This window comes from Wyeomyia smithii, chromosome 1 (genome assembly GCF_029784165.1).
Source record: "Wyeomyia smithii strain HCP4-BCI-WySm-NY-G18 chromosome 1, ASM2978416v1, whole genome shotgun sequence".
In the NCBI taxonomy this organism is placed as follows: domain Eukaryota; kingdom Metazoa; phylum Arthropoda; class Insecta; order Diptera; family Culicidae; genus Wyeomyia; species Wyeomyia smithii.
In genome coordinates, this window is record NC_073694.1 from 22,077,315 (window position 1) to 22,096,974 (window position 19,660).

Here is a 19,660-nt window from a genome sequence, read left to right on the forward strand (position 1 = left end):
GAGATTAACTGATGAATTATGATTGAACACGTGGTTTCAAAGTTTGGCTGCCCTATACGTTCCCTTTTCATTTGATTGTAATCTAACTTAGGCAACCGTTATGTATTAGATTGTTTAATAAAACAACGAAAGTATATTATCTCAAGTATTACACGACTTATTTGAACATAGCTAGTGTCATACAAACGAGTCATCTCTCAAATTTACAAATAACAAACTTCATATCAATTTGATATGTGGTTCAAAAGTTTTGGAAAGAAAAGAAATTCAAAGACTATTTAAAACTATACCTGCTTTGATCAATATATATGGCCTCAACATCATTTAAATGTGGTATCGTACTATTTGAACGTCCCGGTATCGCTCATGATTAAATTGTTCGAAATTAAGAGTCTTTTCTATTGTTTCACTATTTCTTAAGCACTAACATTACGTAAATTTTCATATTTTTTTATACTCCAATTACTACATCAATATTTTAGAACCTAAAGAGTGAAAATACCTTTATTGGATTTTGACATTCATGTAAATCTATTTTGGCAAATAACAAGTTTGAATGAGAAAGGCTGAGTCTGACCGCTATTTGGATTTTTTCTCTCTAAGTCGCTACGAGGATTTAAGTTAGTTTGCCTCTGAATTGGAATAGGATTTAACTTGGATTAAATTTGGATTGGAAATTTGGTATGAAATATGGATTGGATTAGGATAATATTTATTTAAAATTTCAATTCGATTTTGCTTGGATTTGTATTGAGTTTTGATTGGATTTGGATTCGGTATTGATTATACCTGAAATGAATTCAATTTTTGTTTAAATTTAATTTGAATTTCATTTGGGTTGGACTAAGATTGGATTCGGAATGGACTTGGGATGAAATTGAATTGGATTAGAATAGGATCTCATGCAATGGATATGAGAAACTGGAAATGTTTCGTAATAAGAAAAATTGTATTTTTCTTTTATCGACTTATTCCTCAGTTTGAAATACCACGCACAGCTGCGGCCGAAAATAACCTAAAGTCCGCTTTCAAAATTTCTTTTCGAACCCAATAGAAGTAACTTCTGGGGTTCCTCAAGGTTCCCACCTGGGCCCTCTTCTTTTTATATTATACGTAAATGACATTTCCTTTCTTCTTAAGTCAATACATGTGCTTGTATATGCTGATGACATGAAGCTCTTTATAGAAATAACCAATGCAAAAGACTTCGAAATATTCCAGAATGAAATTAATGTATTCTACACTTGGTGCAACAAAAGCCTATTACAACTCAAAATTAAAAAATGTAATTCAATAGCCTTTAGCAGAAAAACAGTAACACTACCAACAAACATTTTCTTAGGAAACCAACCAGTAGAAAAATGCAAAATCGTTAGGGACCTAGGCGTAATCTTAGACTCCAAACTCACATTCATAGAACATTATAATACAATTATCAACAAAGCAATTAGTTTGCTGGGCTTTATAAAACGCTTCGGCCACAATTTTCGAGACCCATATACAATCAAACTATTATATATTACATACGTCCGACCAATTCTGGAATATTGTAGCATTGTATGGAATCCCTATATTGCCACACATGAAGAACGCATTGAATCTGTCCAAAAACAATTTCTTTTATACGCGCTTCGTAAGCTAAATTGGACATCATTTCCCTTACCATCATATGAAGCACGCTGCATGCTTATAGACATACAAGCACTTAAAGAACGCCGCGATCTTTCAATGCTTTATTTTATCAATGACATTATTTCTCAACGCGTGCAATCTACTCAATTATTATCACAACTAAATTTTTATGCACCCAGTCGTCAATTAAGAAATCGTAAAATATTTTCGGAAAATTCTCACAGAACAAACTACTCAAAAAATGGCCCAATAAATCGTATGATGCGTCACTATAACCAGCACTGCGAAAATATCGACATCACCATGGGCAGAAATCAAATAAAAAAACGACTAACTACTGGAAATAAAGTATAGAATATAAGAAAACATTGTATTATTATAACTGTAGTCTACATTTGCTTGACGAAATAAATAAATAAATAAGTAAAAGCAGAATCCCCCGGTGATAACTTACCCTTCCGCTGGTCCGGTCGACCGCCAGATGACTCAAGGTTGAATTAAAAACTATTTGACTAACTAGTCGAGTGCTAAGGTTCTCTGTGCCGTTCGTTCCCTTCAGCGGGAAGTTGCTGTTTGCCAGTGGCTGCGCGCACAGAATCTTAATGAGGATGATAAGGATGATACCGCACCACTGGGTTCGCTTCATTGCTATGAGTTCTGAAACGATAGAGAGAGAGAAAAAAGAAAGCCAAAAGGTTAGGGACAAAAATAAGAAGCAAAACAATAACAAAAAAAAAGTATCAACTCATCCACCAAAAAAACCCTAGATAGATAAGGTTTGTTTTCCACCGGAGATTGGCTAGCGGTGACTTGAAGTCGGGCGGTCGGAATTTGATCTACCCCAGAGCGCTGACTTGGCTTCCCAAAGCCAAGCTGGATGGTAAGACGAAAGAGGAAGAGCGGTGCGCAATACCGGAGCCCATCAGTTTACACTTTATTTGACGGAAACCTTTTGTGTTGTGTACTTCAACATTCGCTACACACTCGACCGACCGACAAAGTGAAACACTCAATTATGAGTAATAATTTCCGAACAAAAGAAAGGCGACCTCCGTTGACTCTCTGACATGCAGCAGCATAAACGCAAACACAATCTCTTACAAGCGCGCACACCGCACACACACACATACATACACGAACACATGGATAGTTGGGGTTTTGTTGTTTGCTGAATGGGGAATCGGTCACGGATTCAAAAGGCTTTCTTTCTACCCAGACTCAGTCTGCTGCTCGCTATCTTCCCTTCCCATTGTGGAAGGGTGGCCAAAGGGCAAACAACCCGAAAAGCTTCTCAAACTGCAATAATATCGATGGGCTGTGTCTGTGGCTGTGTGTGTGTGTGTGTTAGGTCTCATAATCTATGTATGTACCAACTGCCTTACGGCTTTGTACGGCTGGATATAGCATTTGGCTCCAAACAGCCCACAGTCGCCATGTAGAAGACTATCGATACATTGTTATAGCGACGATGCGCCGCGTGCTCTGGCGATAGATCTTCGGCGCGCGGAGCCCCAATCTGTTCCCACAGCCGATCCCGTGTGAGGCTGCCGATTCGGGGCAGGAAAATGCTATCGAAAAGAGAGTACCTGTCGTTAGGAACACCTGGTGCCCACGTAGTCGTTGTCGTCGTCGTCGTCGTCGTTGTTGCCACTCTTTCTCATGAAGGGGGATAGAAAGGGAACGGCGGCGGATTGACCTGGGTAAGTTTATTTACACATTCAAAGTTCCATTTTCAGTGATATCAATCTTCATTGTAGGGTATGAATCGTGGAGCTTGGTGGAGATGCATGAAAAGCGACATGTGAGTCGAGATATTAGAGGTAATTTACTATGTTATCCGATATCAGGTGTGTTGATAGCATTAATCATCGCAGAACGGCTAATGGAGCCCCGCGTGAATCACAAAGATTTGGTTTGTTCTACCTGCGATTTTGGCTGACTAAAACGTTCATTAGAATTAGTAACCGGCGTCGGAACGAATTTAGGGTAGAAAAACGACATGAGCAGAGCAATCGTTATATATGAATGTTTGGTGCTCATTAAAAGCTATTTTGAAATTCCAAAACAAAAATGTGTGTTGCCAGGGGTCTCAAAAATATTTATCAACCACTAAACGCTTATTAACTGCCCTTGATTTACTGATACTTTTGAACTTTTCAATTTGGGTCATTTTTTAGCATTAGGGAGGGAAGAATCCATGCTCGATTAGAAACCATTTTTCGTTTTTGCGCTACTCTGAACTTATCATAAGGTTATGTTCTTGACTTTTTCTGGGTTTTATGAGAGCTTTTTATAGGCATTACTTCGTTTTTGAACCATTGTGGCGTTGTTTTTATTGGCCATGTTTAGCTAAGTTAGAGATCATTTTCAGTTATGGTCTTTCTGTACTCAGAGTAGGAACATGTTGTTCCGAGTAGATTAACTTTCCTGGCCCGCAGAAGCGTTTGAGGTAAACTACTGACTGTTTGGCCTGTTATTGTTTTAAGAAAAGTTTTACGTTTTGTCATTTTCTGTTCAGAAGTTTTTTATTACTTTTAGAAGCATTTTTAGCTCAATTTGAGATCATTTTCTTTCATTCTGAGATCCGTTTTTTCATACTGATCAAAAGAGTATTCTTTTTACCATTTGAGCTTTTTTAACTTTTTTGGTATATTCACCATTTTAACTCTGCTACTCTGCTGCTCTATGATTTTTCAGACCTCTAGATACGTTTATTCACCATTGATCTCGGTTTTATTGATGTTGGAAGCCATTTCAAATTCGAGTTAGGGTATATTTTTTCGAGGGCTTTTTTGACGTAGAATAACGTCTAGTGACAACATTCTGAGAGCGGAGTGTATATAAAGTGCATAAAATTCAAATGCTTATAACTCATTCAGTTTTTAACAGATTTCCTTTATTCTTGCAGGAATCGATTGAAAAAGAGAGAGTTAAAACAGATTCATTACTAAAATTCACCGCGAAGTAGCCATGAAATTAATTAACCTCAAACTCGTTTGAGAGTAAATTCCCTAACTTATTGCAAGAAATATACTGACGTAGAAAGGCTATCATAATTTCATGCTGTCGTGTCTCATACACAACCTATTCAACTTTCTAATTTAAAATCATCTCAATTTTGACGTTGACTAACGTCTATGTCGAAGTTAGGCCCCTGAATTTGAAAATCTAGTAATTCAACCAGGGAAAACCAGAGAAAAGTGGTCAGGTTTTGAACGCTTATTTTGCAGTCATCTATAATCAAGTTTTCGAGGTTTTGGCATCAATCGATCAGAAATTCTTCTACGGTTAAATTTATGTAACAAAAACAAACTATTGTTTGAGATACACTATTGAAAAATTGGTAATTAATATCGATTGTCTAAATCATACCGCGCAGCCAATCACTACCTCTCTTCCCAAGCACAGTCGACACTAACGGATACAATCGATCTGACTTTGTTGTTATTGTTGTTGTCATTTTCTGTTTCCGATGTTTATGCTGCTGCTAGCGGAAAAACCCTTGCAAATATGCATCTTTTTGTTGGTGTTAATTTTACGACAGCGGCCGGCGCCCCATCATTTTAATTCCAAAACCGCACCAGTGACATGCGAACGCTAGGTGATAGCAGCTGAAAGGAGGAAATACAAAAGAGTACCGCTCATCTCGTGCCGGTTTCACCCGTAATGCTGGTGGCTTTAGTAGTAAATGGCTACTGCAAAACACTTGAATGGCTGGAATTCTGGACGGACTAACCAGGAAACTATAATCGGCAACTGGCACCTTTTGGTGCCTCGAAATTTTGGTACAGAAGCGGCTAATTGAATTTTCTGTTTTACCAAATGCTGCTGCTAGCGGAAAAAACCTTGCAAGAATGCATGTTTGTGTTGGTGTTAATATTACGACAGCGGCCGGCGCAGCTTTCAAGAAACATTTTTCTCTACCATTCCATCATCTATGTAGCCCCTGCTTCTTTCTAATTATCTGACGAAACTTGGTATAAAACGTATCGTTCGAACATTTCACCCCATCAGTTTCATTATTAAACCGTACCGGATACATACGGACGCTCGGTGTTAGCAGCTGAAGGGAGGAAAAACAAAATAGTACAGGTCATCTCGTGCCGGTTTCACCCGTAATGCTGGTGGCTACTGCAAAATACTAAAATGGCTGGAATTCTGGACTGAAACCAGTAAACAAGAAATCGGCAACTGGCACCTTTTGGTGCCTCGCAGTTTTATAATAGAAGCGGTTAATTGAATTTTATGTTTTACAATTGCTGCTGCTAGCGGAAAAAAACCTTGCAAAAATGCATGTTTGTGTTGATGTTAATTTCACGACAGCGCTATGTGTTAGCAGCTGAAAGGAGGAAAAACAAAATAGTACCGGTCATCTCGTGCCGGTTTCTCCCGTTATGCTGGTGGCTGTTGGTAATAAATAGCTACTGCAAAATACTAAAATGGCTGGAATTCTGGACGGACTAACCGAAAACCAACAATATAATCGACAACTGGCCCTTTTTGGTGCCTCGAAATTTTGGTACAGAAGCGGCTAGTTGAATTTTCTGTTATACCAAATGCTGCTGCTAGCGGAAAAAACCTTGCAAGAATGCATGTTTGTGTTAATGTTAATATTACGACAGCGGCCGGCGCAGCTTTCAAGAAACATTTTTCTCTACCATTCCATCATCTATTTAGCCACTCCTTCTTTCTAATTATCTGACGAAGCCTTGGTATAAAACGTATCGTTCGAACATTTCACCCCATCAGTTTCATTATTAAACCGTACCGGATACATACGGACGCTCGGTGTTAGCAGCTAAAAGGAGGAAAAACAAAATAGTACCGGTCATCTCGTGCCGGTTTCATCCGTGATGCTGGTGGCTACTTCAAAATACTAAAATGGCTGGAATTCTGGACGGACTAACCAGTAAACGAGAATAATCGGCAACTGGCACCTTTTGGTGCCTCGAAATTTTGTTACAGAAGTTTTGTAAAAGAAGCGTTGCAATTCCCTCTACTATTTGGTTCAATGGAATATAAGAATACGGTAGTCAACGTCATGCGGTCGTGTCTTGAATACCACCCTCCTACTATTTTCCCATTATGAGTATTTTTCTGAACTTAAATGAGGATCTAGTTGACTCTTTCTGGGCTTCAAAATCATATTCCTTCTATTCTTAGTACAAAGTTAGATGATTTTCTTCTTGGTTTTCAAGAGTTTAGATGCTTCCATTGAGCATTTTGAGTTTAATTTGGGATCATTCTATTATTTGACTAATTCTTATCTTGAATCTTAGCGTTCGTCGCTATTCTTACATTGATCTTTATGATACCACCCGGGTGATTGCTGTATTCCTCGCCTCTATTATTAGCAATTTGCATTGAAATGGTAAGTGGCATGATTATTATAATTCGTGCTTGTGTATATGTCCTTCTTTTTCACGCTTACTTCCTCGAACCTCGCTGTCTCCGGACAATATAATCGCCAATTGCAATTCTCTAGAGAAGTTTACACTGGATGACTCTCTCATCAGTTTATTGTAAGAGGAACTTAGTTTTATCGAGAGGTATTTCTCGAGGTTTTGAAGAACTCAACGTAAAGGAAGAGTTAATGGGGAGCCTGAGAAGATTGCTGGATATTTTGTATTGCGTTGGGGTTAATCCATTTTTTTGGCCTTTCATCTAGCATTTATTTAGATTTTATGTTTAATTCGAGAGTATTTTTTTGTCTTTATCTTACCTTTGGTAGCGATCTCCCACTACTTTTTTTCTTCAATCATCCTGAAAACATTTTAAGCGTAACATTCTGAGCTAAGTTTAGGAACATTTTCTTTATTGTCTTTTATTTTTCTTGACATTTTGCGCTCAATTTGGAATTATTTTAGATTGACTTGTCCTGGTTTTAAGATCTGTTTTTCCGTAATTTCAAACTCAATTTTGGATCATTTTGCTCAATACCTTCTCAGACTTTTGGAAGCGAATCTATAACCAATCTAAGCTCGTTTTGGGATTTTATTGGCCTTTGAAAGTTTTTCCAGACAAATTTGCACCTTTTCGAGCTAAATATGTAAACATTTTGTTTCCAGCCTTTCTAAACGTTCACAAGTATTTGATCGCCATTTTGAGCTTAGTGGAGGGTTTTTATTGACCTTTTGAAGTATTTTTTGCCATTTTAGGAACAACTTAATATTATTTGATTTCGTAGTTTTTCTTTGGTTTACACACATTCAGAGGCTTTTGTTCGACATTTTGCACTCAATTGTGGATCATCTTTTTTGATCTTCTAAAGGTTTCTTGATATTTTGAACCAATTTCAGGATATTTTTTTTTGTTTTTAGGTCTTTAGAAGCATTCAATTACCATTTGAACACCAAATTTGAGACTATTTCTATGGTTTTTCGCTCAAGAAGAGTTCTAAGCTATTTTGAGCTGAATTTTTCTTTACATTTTGCGCCTCATTTGAAGTTAAGTTTGATTTTTCCTGGTCTTAAAAACAATTTTTTCGCAGCTCAATTTTGGATCATTTTCTGGTTAGTATTATATGCCTGCCACATATGCCTGCCATACTCTAATATGGGTGGATTGGGACAAATGGAACCCACAAGAGTTTATAGTACTTGAGCTCACCTTCAAGAAAGAGTATTGACATCATGATTTCACTTGCCCCTTTTTAACTTATACGTTTTCTTAAAGTTATCAAAAAATATGCTAAAATATGATATTACTTTACTTTAAAGGCGACAGACCGATTATCGATCCAGTGCCGAATCCAGAACAGGTCGCCATGTCCCTCGGTCTTGGGCTGCTATCCTCCAATCGCCCCTAACACCTATTTCGCGTGCATCCTCGTCGACAGCACACATCCAACGAGTGCGGAGTCTACCTCGAAGTCATCGACCTCTATCGGGATTCCTGCTGAATATAGCCTTCGCTTGACGCTCATCCGGCATTCTCGCTACATGCCCAGCCCACTGAAGCCTGCCGTGTTTTATCCGCTTGACTATATCCGCCGATTTGTATGCCTGGTACACTTCATGGTTCATGCGTCTGCGCCAAACACCATTCTCTAGTTTGCCGCCAAGGATTGAACGCAAAATCCTACGCTTAAAAACACCAAGAGCTCGTCGATCAGCCTCTTTCAGCGTCCATGATTCATGGCCGTAGAGGGCCACCGGAAGAATCAGTGTTTTATAGAGTGCAAGTTTAGTTCGGACTTGCAGACTGCGGGACCTTAGCTGGTAACGCAATCCGTAAAAGGCCCTGTTTGCGGCTGCTATCCGCCTCTTTATCTCACGGCTAACCTCGTTGTCACATGTCACTAATGTGCCCAGGTAAATAAATTCGTCGACTACTTCAAATGTTTCCCCACCTAGCACCACCGTAGCACCAACCTCCGACGGACTACCACGCACTCTGCCAGCCACCATGTATTTCGTTTTGGCAGAGTTTATGACAAGCCCTAATCTCGCAGCTTCTCTCCTGAGAGGTCCGAAGGCCTTTTCCACAGCTCTACGGTTGATACCAATAATGTCGAAATCGTCCGCAAAACCAAGAAGCATGTGCGACTTCGTAATGATGGTGCCGCCCTTCTGCACACCAGCCCTCCGTATAGCACCTTCCAATGCGATGTTGAACAATAAGTTCGACAGTCCGTCACCCTGCTTCAAACCATCTAACGTCACGATAGAATCCGATATCTCACCGGCTATCCTGACGCTTGATGTAGAACCTTCAAGGGTGGCACGTATCAGCCTAATTAGCTTTGTTGGGAAGCCATGTTCGATCATAACCTGCCATAACACATTTCTCTTAACTGAATCGTACGCTGCTCTGAAGTCTATGAACAGATGGTGCGTCTGCAGGTTGAATTCTCGAAATTTATCGAGGATTTGTCGCAAGGTAAACATTTGGTCCGTCGTGGAGCGTCCCCCTCGAAAACCGCATTGGTACTCGCCAACAAAGGTCTTCTGCAACGGCCTCAGTCTGTGGAACAGGATGCGGGAGAGAATTTTGTACACGGTATTGAGAAGTGTTATGCCCCGATAATTGCTACAGTCCAGGCGATGGCCTTTTTTGTAGATCGGGCATATGAGACCCTCTAACCAGTCCGAGGGCAATTCTTCATCAGACCACACTCTCAGCATGATCCGATGGATGGCACGATACAGCTGTTCGCTCCCGACTTTGAAGAGTTCGGCGGGAATGCCGTCCTTCCCAGCTGCCTTGCAGTTTCTCAGCTCTTTCACTGCTTTCTTCACCTCGTCCATGGATGGTGGATCCACAGCTTGACTATCATTCTCAATAGTCATCCTGCTCCTTACGACTCCACTGTTTCCCTCACCGTTCAACAGCACACTGAAGTGTTCCTTCCAACGCCTGGCCACCTCTGTTTTATCGGTTATCAGGTTCCCCTCCCTATCGTTGCACATGACAGGGGCTGACACGTTTCGATTCCTGATTCCGTTGACCTTCTTGTAGAAGCTCCTCGCATCGTGCCTGGAGAAGCAACCTTCCGCCTCCGCAAGAATACGCTCCCAATGCTGTCGTTTCTTCCGGCGGTGGAGTCTCTTTTCAGCGGCTCTTGCATCTCGATATCTACCCATGCTCTGACGAGTCACAGCCGTGGCCAACATGTGACCCCTGGCGCGGTTCTTCTCTTCCGTCACTCGCTGGCACTCAGCGTCAAACCACTCATTGGGCGCAGCTGCCGCAGTTGTACCCAACACTTCTCGCGCTGTAGTGCTGATCGAACTGTGGATGTGCCTCCACTGGTTATTCAGGTTCCCTTCAGCTCTTTCCTCAATCCGTTCATCAACTTTCTGCGAGTACTCTGCAGCTACTCCTTCAGTTGATAGCCGCTGGATGTTCAACTGCATCCTCCTCGTTGCCTTGGATTTCAGCACGTTGGACAGCCTGGCGCGGATTTTGGCTACTACGAGATAGTGATCCGAGTCGACGTTCGGTCCTCTGAACGACCTCACGTCTGTAACGTCTGAAAAGTGCCGTCCATCAATCATAACGTGGTCAATTTGAGAGCAAAGCTCTCCATTCGGGTGCATCCAGGTGTGCTTACGTATATTCCGGCGTGCGAAATAAGTGCTACAGATAGCCATCCCCCTAGCTGCAGCGAAATTAACAAGCCTCAAGCCATTGTCGTTCGTAGTAGAGTGGAAGCTTTCCCTACCAGTTACGGGGCGGAAGAAGTCTTCCTGCCCGACCTGTGCATTTGCATCTCCGATGACAATCTTTATATCATGTCCTGGGCACTCATTGTATGTCTTTTCCGAAGCTCATAGAACTCCTTCTTTTCGTCATCGGGTTTCTCGTTGGTCGGTGCGTACACATGTATCAGGCTGTAATTGAAGAATTTGCCCTTAATTCTCAACACGCATATACGGTCACTGATCGGCCTCCATCTAATGACACGCTTCATCTGTTTTCCAATTAGCACGAAACTGACTCCTCTTTCTGCTTTCACGCCGCCACTATAGTAGTTGTGGTACTTAAATGAAGTGTCCGCAATAGGATCTACTGCTCGGAATTCGCGTTCTCCCGATTTCGGCCACCGCACCTCTTGGATAGCTGCAACCTCTACATTCACCTTCCGCAGCTCTCTAGCCAGGATACTTGCGCGTGCCGGTTCGAGTAGAGTCCTTACATTCCAAGTACCGAGTTTCCAATAATCGTTGTCCTTTTTCGTTCGCCTAGGTCCATGCCGATTATTCCGTTCCGTATTTATATCTGGATTTTTCGTAGTATTTAATATTCAGTATGCTGCCTTACTAGGGCTGCGATACCTAGTCTCGCGACGGGGCTGCCGTCTTTGATATAGCTGGCGAGACACCGCGTTTCATGATTCAGCCGCCCGCTCCGGATCAGACGCTGTTGTACGCCGCCCCTAACATGGGGAAACAGCCGCGTACGTTCCCCCTTCCCAGTCAGCATACGACCAAAGTTTCCACCGGGGTTGGTTACCCGATCTCTACAACTTTCCTAAATAAACCATCCTTCTATCTCTTAACACAAAAAAGTTAGATTATTTTTTAGTAGAATAAACTTTACATAATTTTTGCCAATTTGCGATTATGCGAGTTATTCATACAAACAATCGTTCTCAAGACACTATTAAGGTAGGGTGAAGGTGAAAGGCGCTATGGAATTAAGTTCCACTTTTTGCCTTATTGGACCACTGTGCACTGTGGTCAAAAGGACAAAAAGTGGAAAATAATTTCTTAGCTTTGAACAATTATTTGTACGAATGAACTGCAGAATTTCAGTGTAGCAAAAATTGTTTAAAGGTTCCTTTGATAAAAAACTAATTTTTGCGTTGAGAGTTACGGGAATGGTTTATTCGGCCAGGTATGAAAAAATGTAACAATTCCAAATTTTGCTGGATAAACTAGATTCTTGGACTCTTTGAGTACAAAGTTATAGAGAATTTTATATGGAAGTTACATAAAATTTAGTTTTTTTGTACATAACTTTTGTTAGCTGTATTTTACAAGAAAACGTTGTTCTAAGAAATTGTTGATGTACACAAAACACACGTTTTTTTGCCAAAGATCGCACATCTCTAGGACTTTTCCTTATAAAATTATCGCATTTTGTAGCTTGTCAAAATGTTTAAGGTAAAAAGGGACAAGTGGAGGTATAATGTAAATAGTTTTCCTTAAAGCTCATGTACTACGAACTGTTTTTGTTGTTGGTGAACAGAGTGCAAGAGTAGTTCGAACTTCAAATCAATATTGTCTTGATGACATAAATTTTTATTTATTTTACCAAATGTAAGGCGAATCGTTGCCTCGTTTTTTCTTATTAGTTTCGCCCCAATCACGAAGTAGTTCCTAATTTTTTTATTGACACTCTTCGGGAATTCAGTGAATTGACGTTTCGTTAACAGAATTTTCAGTGTGGAAAATTAGCGGAGTCGACACCCACCACTATGAATTATCTGTAAGAAAAAAAGCTCGCATGATGTTATTAAGGTCTTGTGTTTGAAATGAAACCTTAAAAGAAGATTTGCTCATAGGTAACGAGTTTTTTTATCTGTGATGTTAGAGCGACGAAACACGTTGTAATTTTGGAGAAAATTTCGCCCTTCACCTCGAATAGATAATTAGGTCTGTCGTGGCATTCAAAATCGACACCCCTCGCTAAATTGATATCTCGCGCGGCATACTCCGAGACGTGTACCGATCAAGATACATTAATTCTATATGTATGTACTTGCTGCGATGGCATCGCGCGAGGCATCAACTTCTACAAAAGGGGAAAAACTTCAGCCCCAACCTTTCAACTTAAGCTTTAGTTTCAATAACATCTCAATTGTTCGTTGAACTTTCGCAACGCACCAAGCTTACCAGAGGCGCTCTCGTATACGCTTGGCTGCGAGAGAGGAAGCGGGCTGTAATTCACTGCTTCACACACACACCCAGCCGTACGCATCTCGCACCAGGCATCAGCAGCAGCAGCATCAAAGCCATAAAGGTGGAATACGTCGTCGTCGTTTCACATCATCGGAGGGGCAAAGTTTGATTGCTTTCGGAAGAAAAGGTGCGAAAGAATGTGATTGCTTCGGCGAAAGAATCTCGAGAAGAATTTTTTTCCTCCTATCGTCTTCGTCGATTGGTTACCGAAGGAGGGCGGGCGGTGCGGCGCAGCGCACACGGAGTTGAAAGGAGCGAATTAAGGCAAAATCGCTGGGGATTTGTTTTTGCATCAAGTCTGCTGGAAACTTTGCGCTGAGTGCGCTGACGTTGTAACAAGCTTGGGAATATGTTGGAGCTTTCGGGCCGTTTCGAAACCACGTGGTCAAATTTTAATTAATTTCTTAAAACCCCTCTCCACAAACTATGCTTGACTAATGGTGATTTTTGGATCAATTCGCTGTGCGAATGATGAGCAGTTCTTGTTTCGATAATGGAATGTAGTACATTCCACGTAGTTGTACGCTTAAAAGATACAGAGTTGGTGTTTATAATTTTTGATTGATGCTTTCGGAATGCTTTTCATTCAATAATCGGTTTGTAAAATTTATGTTCATGTGTAATTACACTCTAAGAATGTTCTATTCCGGAGTTTGAGAGTTGGCGATGTTTTTGGAGAAGGCATTTCCGTTTAAGAGAGTGTTCATGGGAAACGTTTAAAATTTAGAAAGTGATAATTGATGATAACACTGAAACTTTGAACGAAAAATAATATAGGCTCTGATGTGCAAAAGTGAGCCACTTTACAACACAAAGCATCACATCATAGATTTGTTTTTAGTAAGCTAATCGAAAACAATGCGCTAAATTTCACTTGTAAAAGGTTTCCCATGATGTTTGCCAAACACTTTTGAAAAAGACTGAGAAAGAGAGCAAACTCACACCAAACGCAGCAGAAAAATAAAATAAAATCAGGGAAAATCATTCGCGAAAAAAATTTTATGGAAAGTTCGCTTTCGACCTTGCCTTTTCGATTCGCGATCCTATGATGTAACACAGTTTTGGCGTTTACCGAAATACACGATCCTCCTCCCTAGCAACAGGGGGCAGCAGTTTCTTGTCTGAGAAAGGTCGCTTTGGCTCGCCCCACGCTTTCCAGTTCAAGGCGGGCAAGCAGGCAGGCAGCAAACAAAAACAGAAAACAACAGCAAAAAGAACCATCGACACATTCACCTCAGCTCAGAGCTCAGCCGCCTGAATTCCGCGCAGACAAGACAGAAAGGCGAAAAATTTATTCACTTTCAATATGTAAACTAACTGTATCAGATAACATTGTCGTGTTTATGGTTTTTTATAGCTCTTTATAAACACAAACACATTTACATGATTTATCACAATCGCACCACTTGTGCTCTGGGTTCTGGTGCTGCCCATTGATAGGCATATTCAATGCTGCTGCTGCTGATGTTGCTGCGGTGCATGGGTGCCCTAACAATGAAGTCTCGAAGGAGAAGCACACACACAAAAAAATGCAATAAAGCCGAAGAGAAGAAAAAAAAAACCATCGTCAAGTGAAATGATTGAATGAATGCATGCATATATTAAACGCTGACAGGCAAGAAGTCACAAAGCAAGGCAAGGGAAGGAATAATAGGATAACAAAAGACCGATACCAAAATGTGTTCACACACTGACTTGACTGCCTCGCTGCTGCTGCTGCTGCTTGGCGTGTATCAAAGCGCGAAACATACAATGGTGGTACCGGTACGGGAACGGGTCTTATTCAGCAGAGAGCAGCAGCTTCCTGCGGGCGGCTCTTTGGCAACAACTCTCGCACAGCAGCCAGCCTCTGCACTGACTGTGAAGCGATGGCGGCAGCGAGCGGCGGCCTATCGGGCGGAAAGAGCAATTTCTCAGCTAATAATGATTACGCCGGTACTGTGCCTGCCTTTGCCGCGCTCCGCGCCTTTGGGATGATGGGAACCTTAATTGAACTGCAGCGAAAAAAAATCAGTTCGGTTCGGAGGTTTGCGGAGGTTATAGCACTGTGCACTGTTGGATTAGGACGGTTCGGGGGCTAATTTGTAATGAAATGTTTCGTAAATTTGGTGGAGCGCTGCCGTTAGTTTGTTCCTTAAATTTGATGAACATATGGCTTTTTACGCAATCTTTGGAATTACGCGCGGTTATTGTCTGCCTTCAATGAAGAAGATTTTACTTCTATTGATACTAGGGGGTCAGTAATGAGAAGAGAAGTGATTTTCAGTCGAAGGATGGAGAGGCGCAGTACTGGCAATGATATTTATCTCTGCTGTTTGCGCCGCTCTAATGTGTCCCGCATTCCACAGAAGGGGGGCTACAACATGTTTATTTTTTTGTGATGCTAGACAACTCATTTTCATATAATGAATGTGAAATCGGAACCAATGCCTTTGCCAACATGCCATACAGACGTTAAAAAAATATTAGTCTCGAAAGCATCGGTCGGATTTGCACGCCACCACGCAGATAAATTCTGAACAACTCTTAGGGTGCGCAAGTTCACAAAAATTACCAAGAGTTCGGCATTGTTAGCGAAAAAGTTCTGCCCCGTTATCAAAAGAGGCCAACAAGAAAATGATCCTAAGTTGATGAAAAAACGTTTCTGACTGACAGCTTCTATTTAAATAAATTTGGTATTAGAATCAAATTGAAACATTACCTATATATTTTTAATATTCAGCTTCTGAATAGTTGAAAAAATAAAACTGTAAGAAGATTGAACCTAATTAACTTCAAAATGGTAAAAATCGTTTACCAAGAAAACTGAAATCTGAATAATTTGAAAGTCTAAAATGACAAAAAAGCCATAAAAGGAAAAAATAACCTCAACTCGATCCTAACAAAACAACTTGAAAGATCAGAAATGTTAGAAAACACATTATGATATGTGAAATGTTACAAAATAAATTAATTCTAAATTAAGTTTAAAATTCAAAAAAATACTTCTAACTGAGCTCAGTACTCCGAAAAGATGCTAAATTGAGCTCATAATTATATAAAAAAAAACACTTTTAAAGTCAGAAAAAAACGCAAAATAAATAGTTTCAAATTGATATACTTTGGAAGGCCAATAAAGGAAAATAATCCAAAGCTGAGCCTACTAAATGCTTGGGAAAAAATGCTCTCAAATTAAGCTCGGAATGGTGGAAAAACGCTTCCAAAGAGGCCAGAAAAAGTCAACAAAAATGAACCCAAATTGAGTATAGAAGACTTATAGTCGACAACGAAGAAAATGCTCTTTGACTGAGCTCAGGATGGTTTGAAACGCTTCAGAAGGTCAACAGAAGAGAATTCGATATAAAAATTAGCATATATTTCAATTGCAAAAATGAAAAAAATACACAAAAATTAACCGGAAAAGCAGTGGTAAACAGCGGTTGCTTTTTGTTCACGATGTTTGTATGGGATCCGTGATGTAAGCGGCTCAACCTTTTTTCAAGTAATGTCATTTTCCCAATTTTGCAATTTCGTATGTTATGTATGAAAAATGAATCTCATTTCGCATTGACCAACAGTGAAACCGGATGGAGCTTTTTGCCACGCAACAGAACAATATCTATACATATAGGAATGGGATTCTGTCTGATCCTTAAAGGCTTGGAAATGACTGAACCTATGGCCGTGAAAATAATAATGTAAGGATTTTTTAAGCCAAAAAGGTTCTTATGATGGTTTAGAACTCCTTCTTCCTCTGGGAGTAGCGAACCTTTACATTAGAGAAATGACAAGACACTCACCGTTAAGGCAACTGTCAACATCAAAACGGACGAGTTGTATGATTTTGCATTGCCGTTATCCGTTTTGATTTTGACAGTTGCCTTAACGGGGAGTGTCTTGTCATTTCTCTAATGTATAGGTTCCCTATCTGGAAGAGAGTGCTCTCACACAAACGAAACATATTTTGCTGCATAACTCGAGAGCTAAATTCGGCAAAGGGAGGTTTTTGGGAGCAAAAATATTTCTATAATGGTTCGACATTCCCCCGCCCTCTGGAAGGTAGGGTTCCCATACAAAAGAAATACAAATGTTTGCAGAATTCGAGAACTAACCAAGCAAACGGAACCAAATTTGGAAAGTGAGGATTTTAGAGTACAAGAAACGTTTCAATGATGGTGTGACACCCCTCCTGATGTAAGAGGGGGTGGTGGTCTCCCACAAATAAAACCCATATTTTGACCAGTTTTACTTTTTGAATTATTGGGATGATGCCATTAATCGATCCCGGACATCTCAAATGACCGAATTGGGTACTTCCGGAACCAGAATGATGCCTAAAGGCCAGAAGTAGACTCCAATTTTTTGAAGTAGAATACTTCTCTCAGGAAGTTCGGCTACATAGGGATGTGAAATGAAAATCTAAAACCGAAAAAAGTGAAAAATATGTCCAATTTCAAATGCTAATAAATCGGTTAGTATTCGATGGATTTCCTTCGTTCTTGCAGCAATAGATTGGAAAATCTTTTAAGATTCTTGTCATTTTATTTTTCAAACTATTGTACTATTGAAAATAGTCAAGCCTTGTCAAAACGAAAACTTCGGCCTCTGATTGGTCGTTATATAATTGCTTCCCAAGCACGGTCGACAGAATCATAGACCTTGCCATTTGAAATGTGCTATTTGGCCTATATAAGAGCCTGTTTCACCTGAAGCCGCAGCAGTCCTCCCTTAGCAGCAGCAGTGGATACAGCAGCAGTAGCAGTGCAGCGGACAACGGCCACAGCTGTGGTATGGCAACGGATAGCGGAACGCGTCTCAGCATTGATAGCAGGACCAGGTGATGCAGGGCAGCGGATACCAATGGCAACGGAAGCGTCCACTACTGTGGCAACGGGGATAGCGCAGCGGTTGACGTTGGTCTCAGCATCTATATAAGCAGGTCCAGCTGATGCAGTGTGGCATTTTAGTGAAATGCTGTCTCTGAGCGATAGCAGACACACTAGAAAATGCATCCAATGAAAAAAAAAAAACGTTCTGGAAAGCTTTTCAGTGTTTATTTTCCCCCAAGGAATACTTTATTCGCACTGCCAGGAATAACGCAAAGATGTGATCGGCATCTTATCAAACATTGAATTAAACAACATATTGTCCTTTTCAGGATGAAATAAAAACGTAATTGAAGAGTTAATATTTTCTCTTAAATCAATTTACACTTTCAAGAAATTTGGAACAAATATATTTGGCTTTATCTACGTGTCTCAGAACGTACTGAATTACCTTTTCCTTCAGTCATGAGCACAACATCCGAAAAGTTTTCATTATCAGCAGAAAAATTAATTCTTCGCATAATCAAAATTCAAAAATTATCAAGTCCAAATCATGACAAGCAACTATATTATTGAGAATGGTCAATCCTTGTTGAAGTGCGAAATTTGACTGATCTGATTAGTCGTTAATATGATTGCTTCCCAAGCACGGTCGACAGAATCATAGACCTTGCCATTTTAAATTTGCTATTTGTCTGTATGAGAGTAAGGATGGGAATTATCGACTGAAACGGCTATCGATAGTTATCGATGATTTCCTACTACCATCGATAGGTTTTTCATCCCTATATAAGAGCCTGTTCCAGTTGAAGCCGCTCATATTAGTTCTAGACACCGACAACAGCAGTCTTCCCTTAGCAGCAGTAGTAGCAGTGCTCATTTTGACAACACATGAGCCGTCTAGTTTTGAGTGTTAAATCAGCTTTTCACTGTTTATTTTATCACAAGGAATACTTTATTCGCACTGTCAGTGATAACGCCAAGATGTGATCGGTATCTTATCCGATATTGAATTGAACAACAAATTAAAAAATTACTGACACGCAAGCAGCCGGGTTTTCTTGTAAAGGTATTCTACTTTATCCTTGCGGTCGTGGCTTTGAACACAACCCTCCTGTGATTTTTTCCAAGATGGCGACATCCGTCCACTGGAAAACAGCACAAAATTGCCGAATACCTCCTTTGATTTAATAATTAAAAAAAGATATGTGATTATTTGAACTATTTGATTTCCCTGTTTCAGCATCCAACTACAGTAATTTTCTCGGAACAATTGTTAGCGATTGGCAATGGGGAAGTACAAGTTGAGTTTTTCGTTTCATTGATTTCGTTTCCGCAAAATTTCTGCCACTTAATATCGACGAAAAAGAAACTCATTACAAATGTGTTCCCGAATAACTTGAATGTAATGAGACAAAATTTGACGTAAAGTATCTAAAAACCAATGTATTACAAGCAATGATACTTCAAGATAATTCTTATGACGAGGATGTTCGAGATGAGGATAAAAGCATTCATTTTCGCCGATTTGTCTTTTGAGTTTGAACGTATCCAATATACAATTTGTCATGCATTTGCAGACTTTAAATAAACCGCAAGGTCAATCTTTGGAAGTATGTGGAAGCAATTTAGAATGTTTAACTTCAAACAAAAAAATCGGCGGCACAAAGTTTGCCGGGTCAGCTAGGATAATCTATTAATGTACTATGCCACGCAAACAAAAAATATTGTTGCTCGGAAAAACTGTGTGGAAACACCGAAATACGATTAAAACGGCACTTTTTCAATCATTGTTGCTTCCAAAATGTTATTTTT

At 40.1% G+C, this 19,660-nt stretch overlaps 1 protein-coding gene across 3 annotated transcripts in view; it reads right to left on the bottom strand.

The window, feature by feature from the left end:
* Positions 1 to 19,660, bottom strand: part of LOC129723224 (plexin-A4) — a 150,994-nt gene that overhangs the window by 94,140 nt on the left and 37,194 nt on the right. For all 3 annotated transcript variants that reach the window (XM_055677307.1, XM_055677299.1, XM_055677316.1), the window contains one exon: positions 2,087 to 2,289. In XM_055677307.1, coding sequence (XP_055533282.1) covers positions 2,087 to 2,278 — 192 coding nt within the window. In that variant the 5' untranslated portion in view covers positions 2,279 to 2,289. The remainder of the gene's footprint in view (positions 1 to 2,086; positions 2,290 to 19,660) is intronic.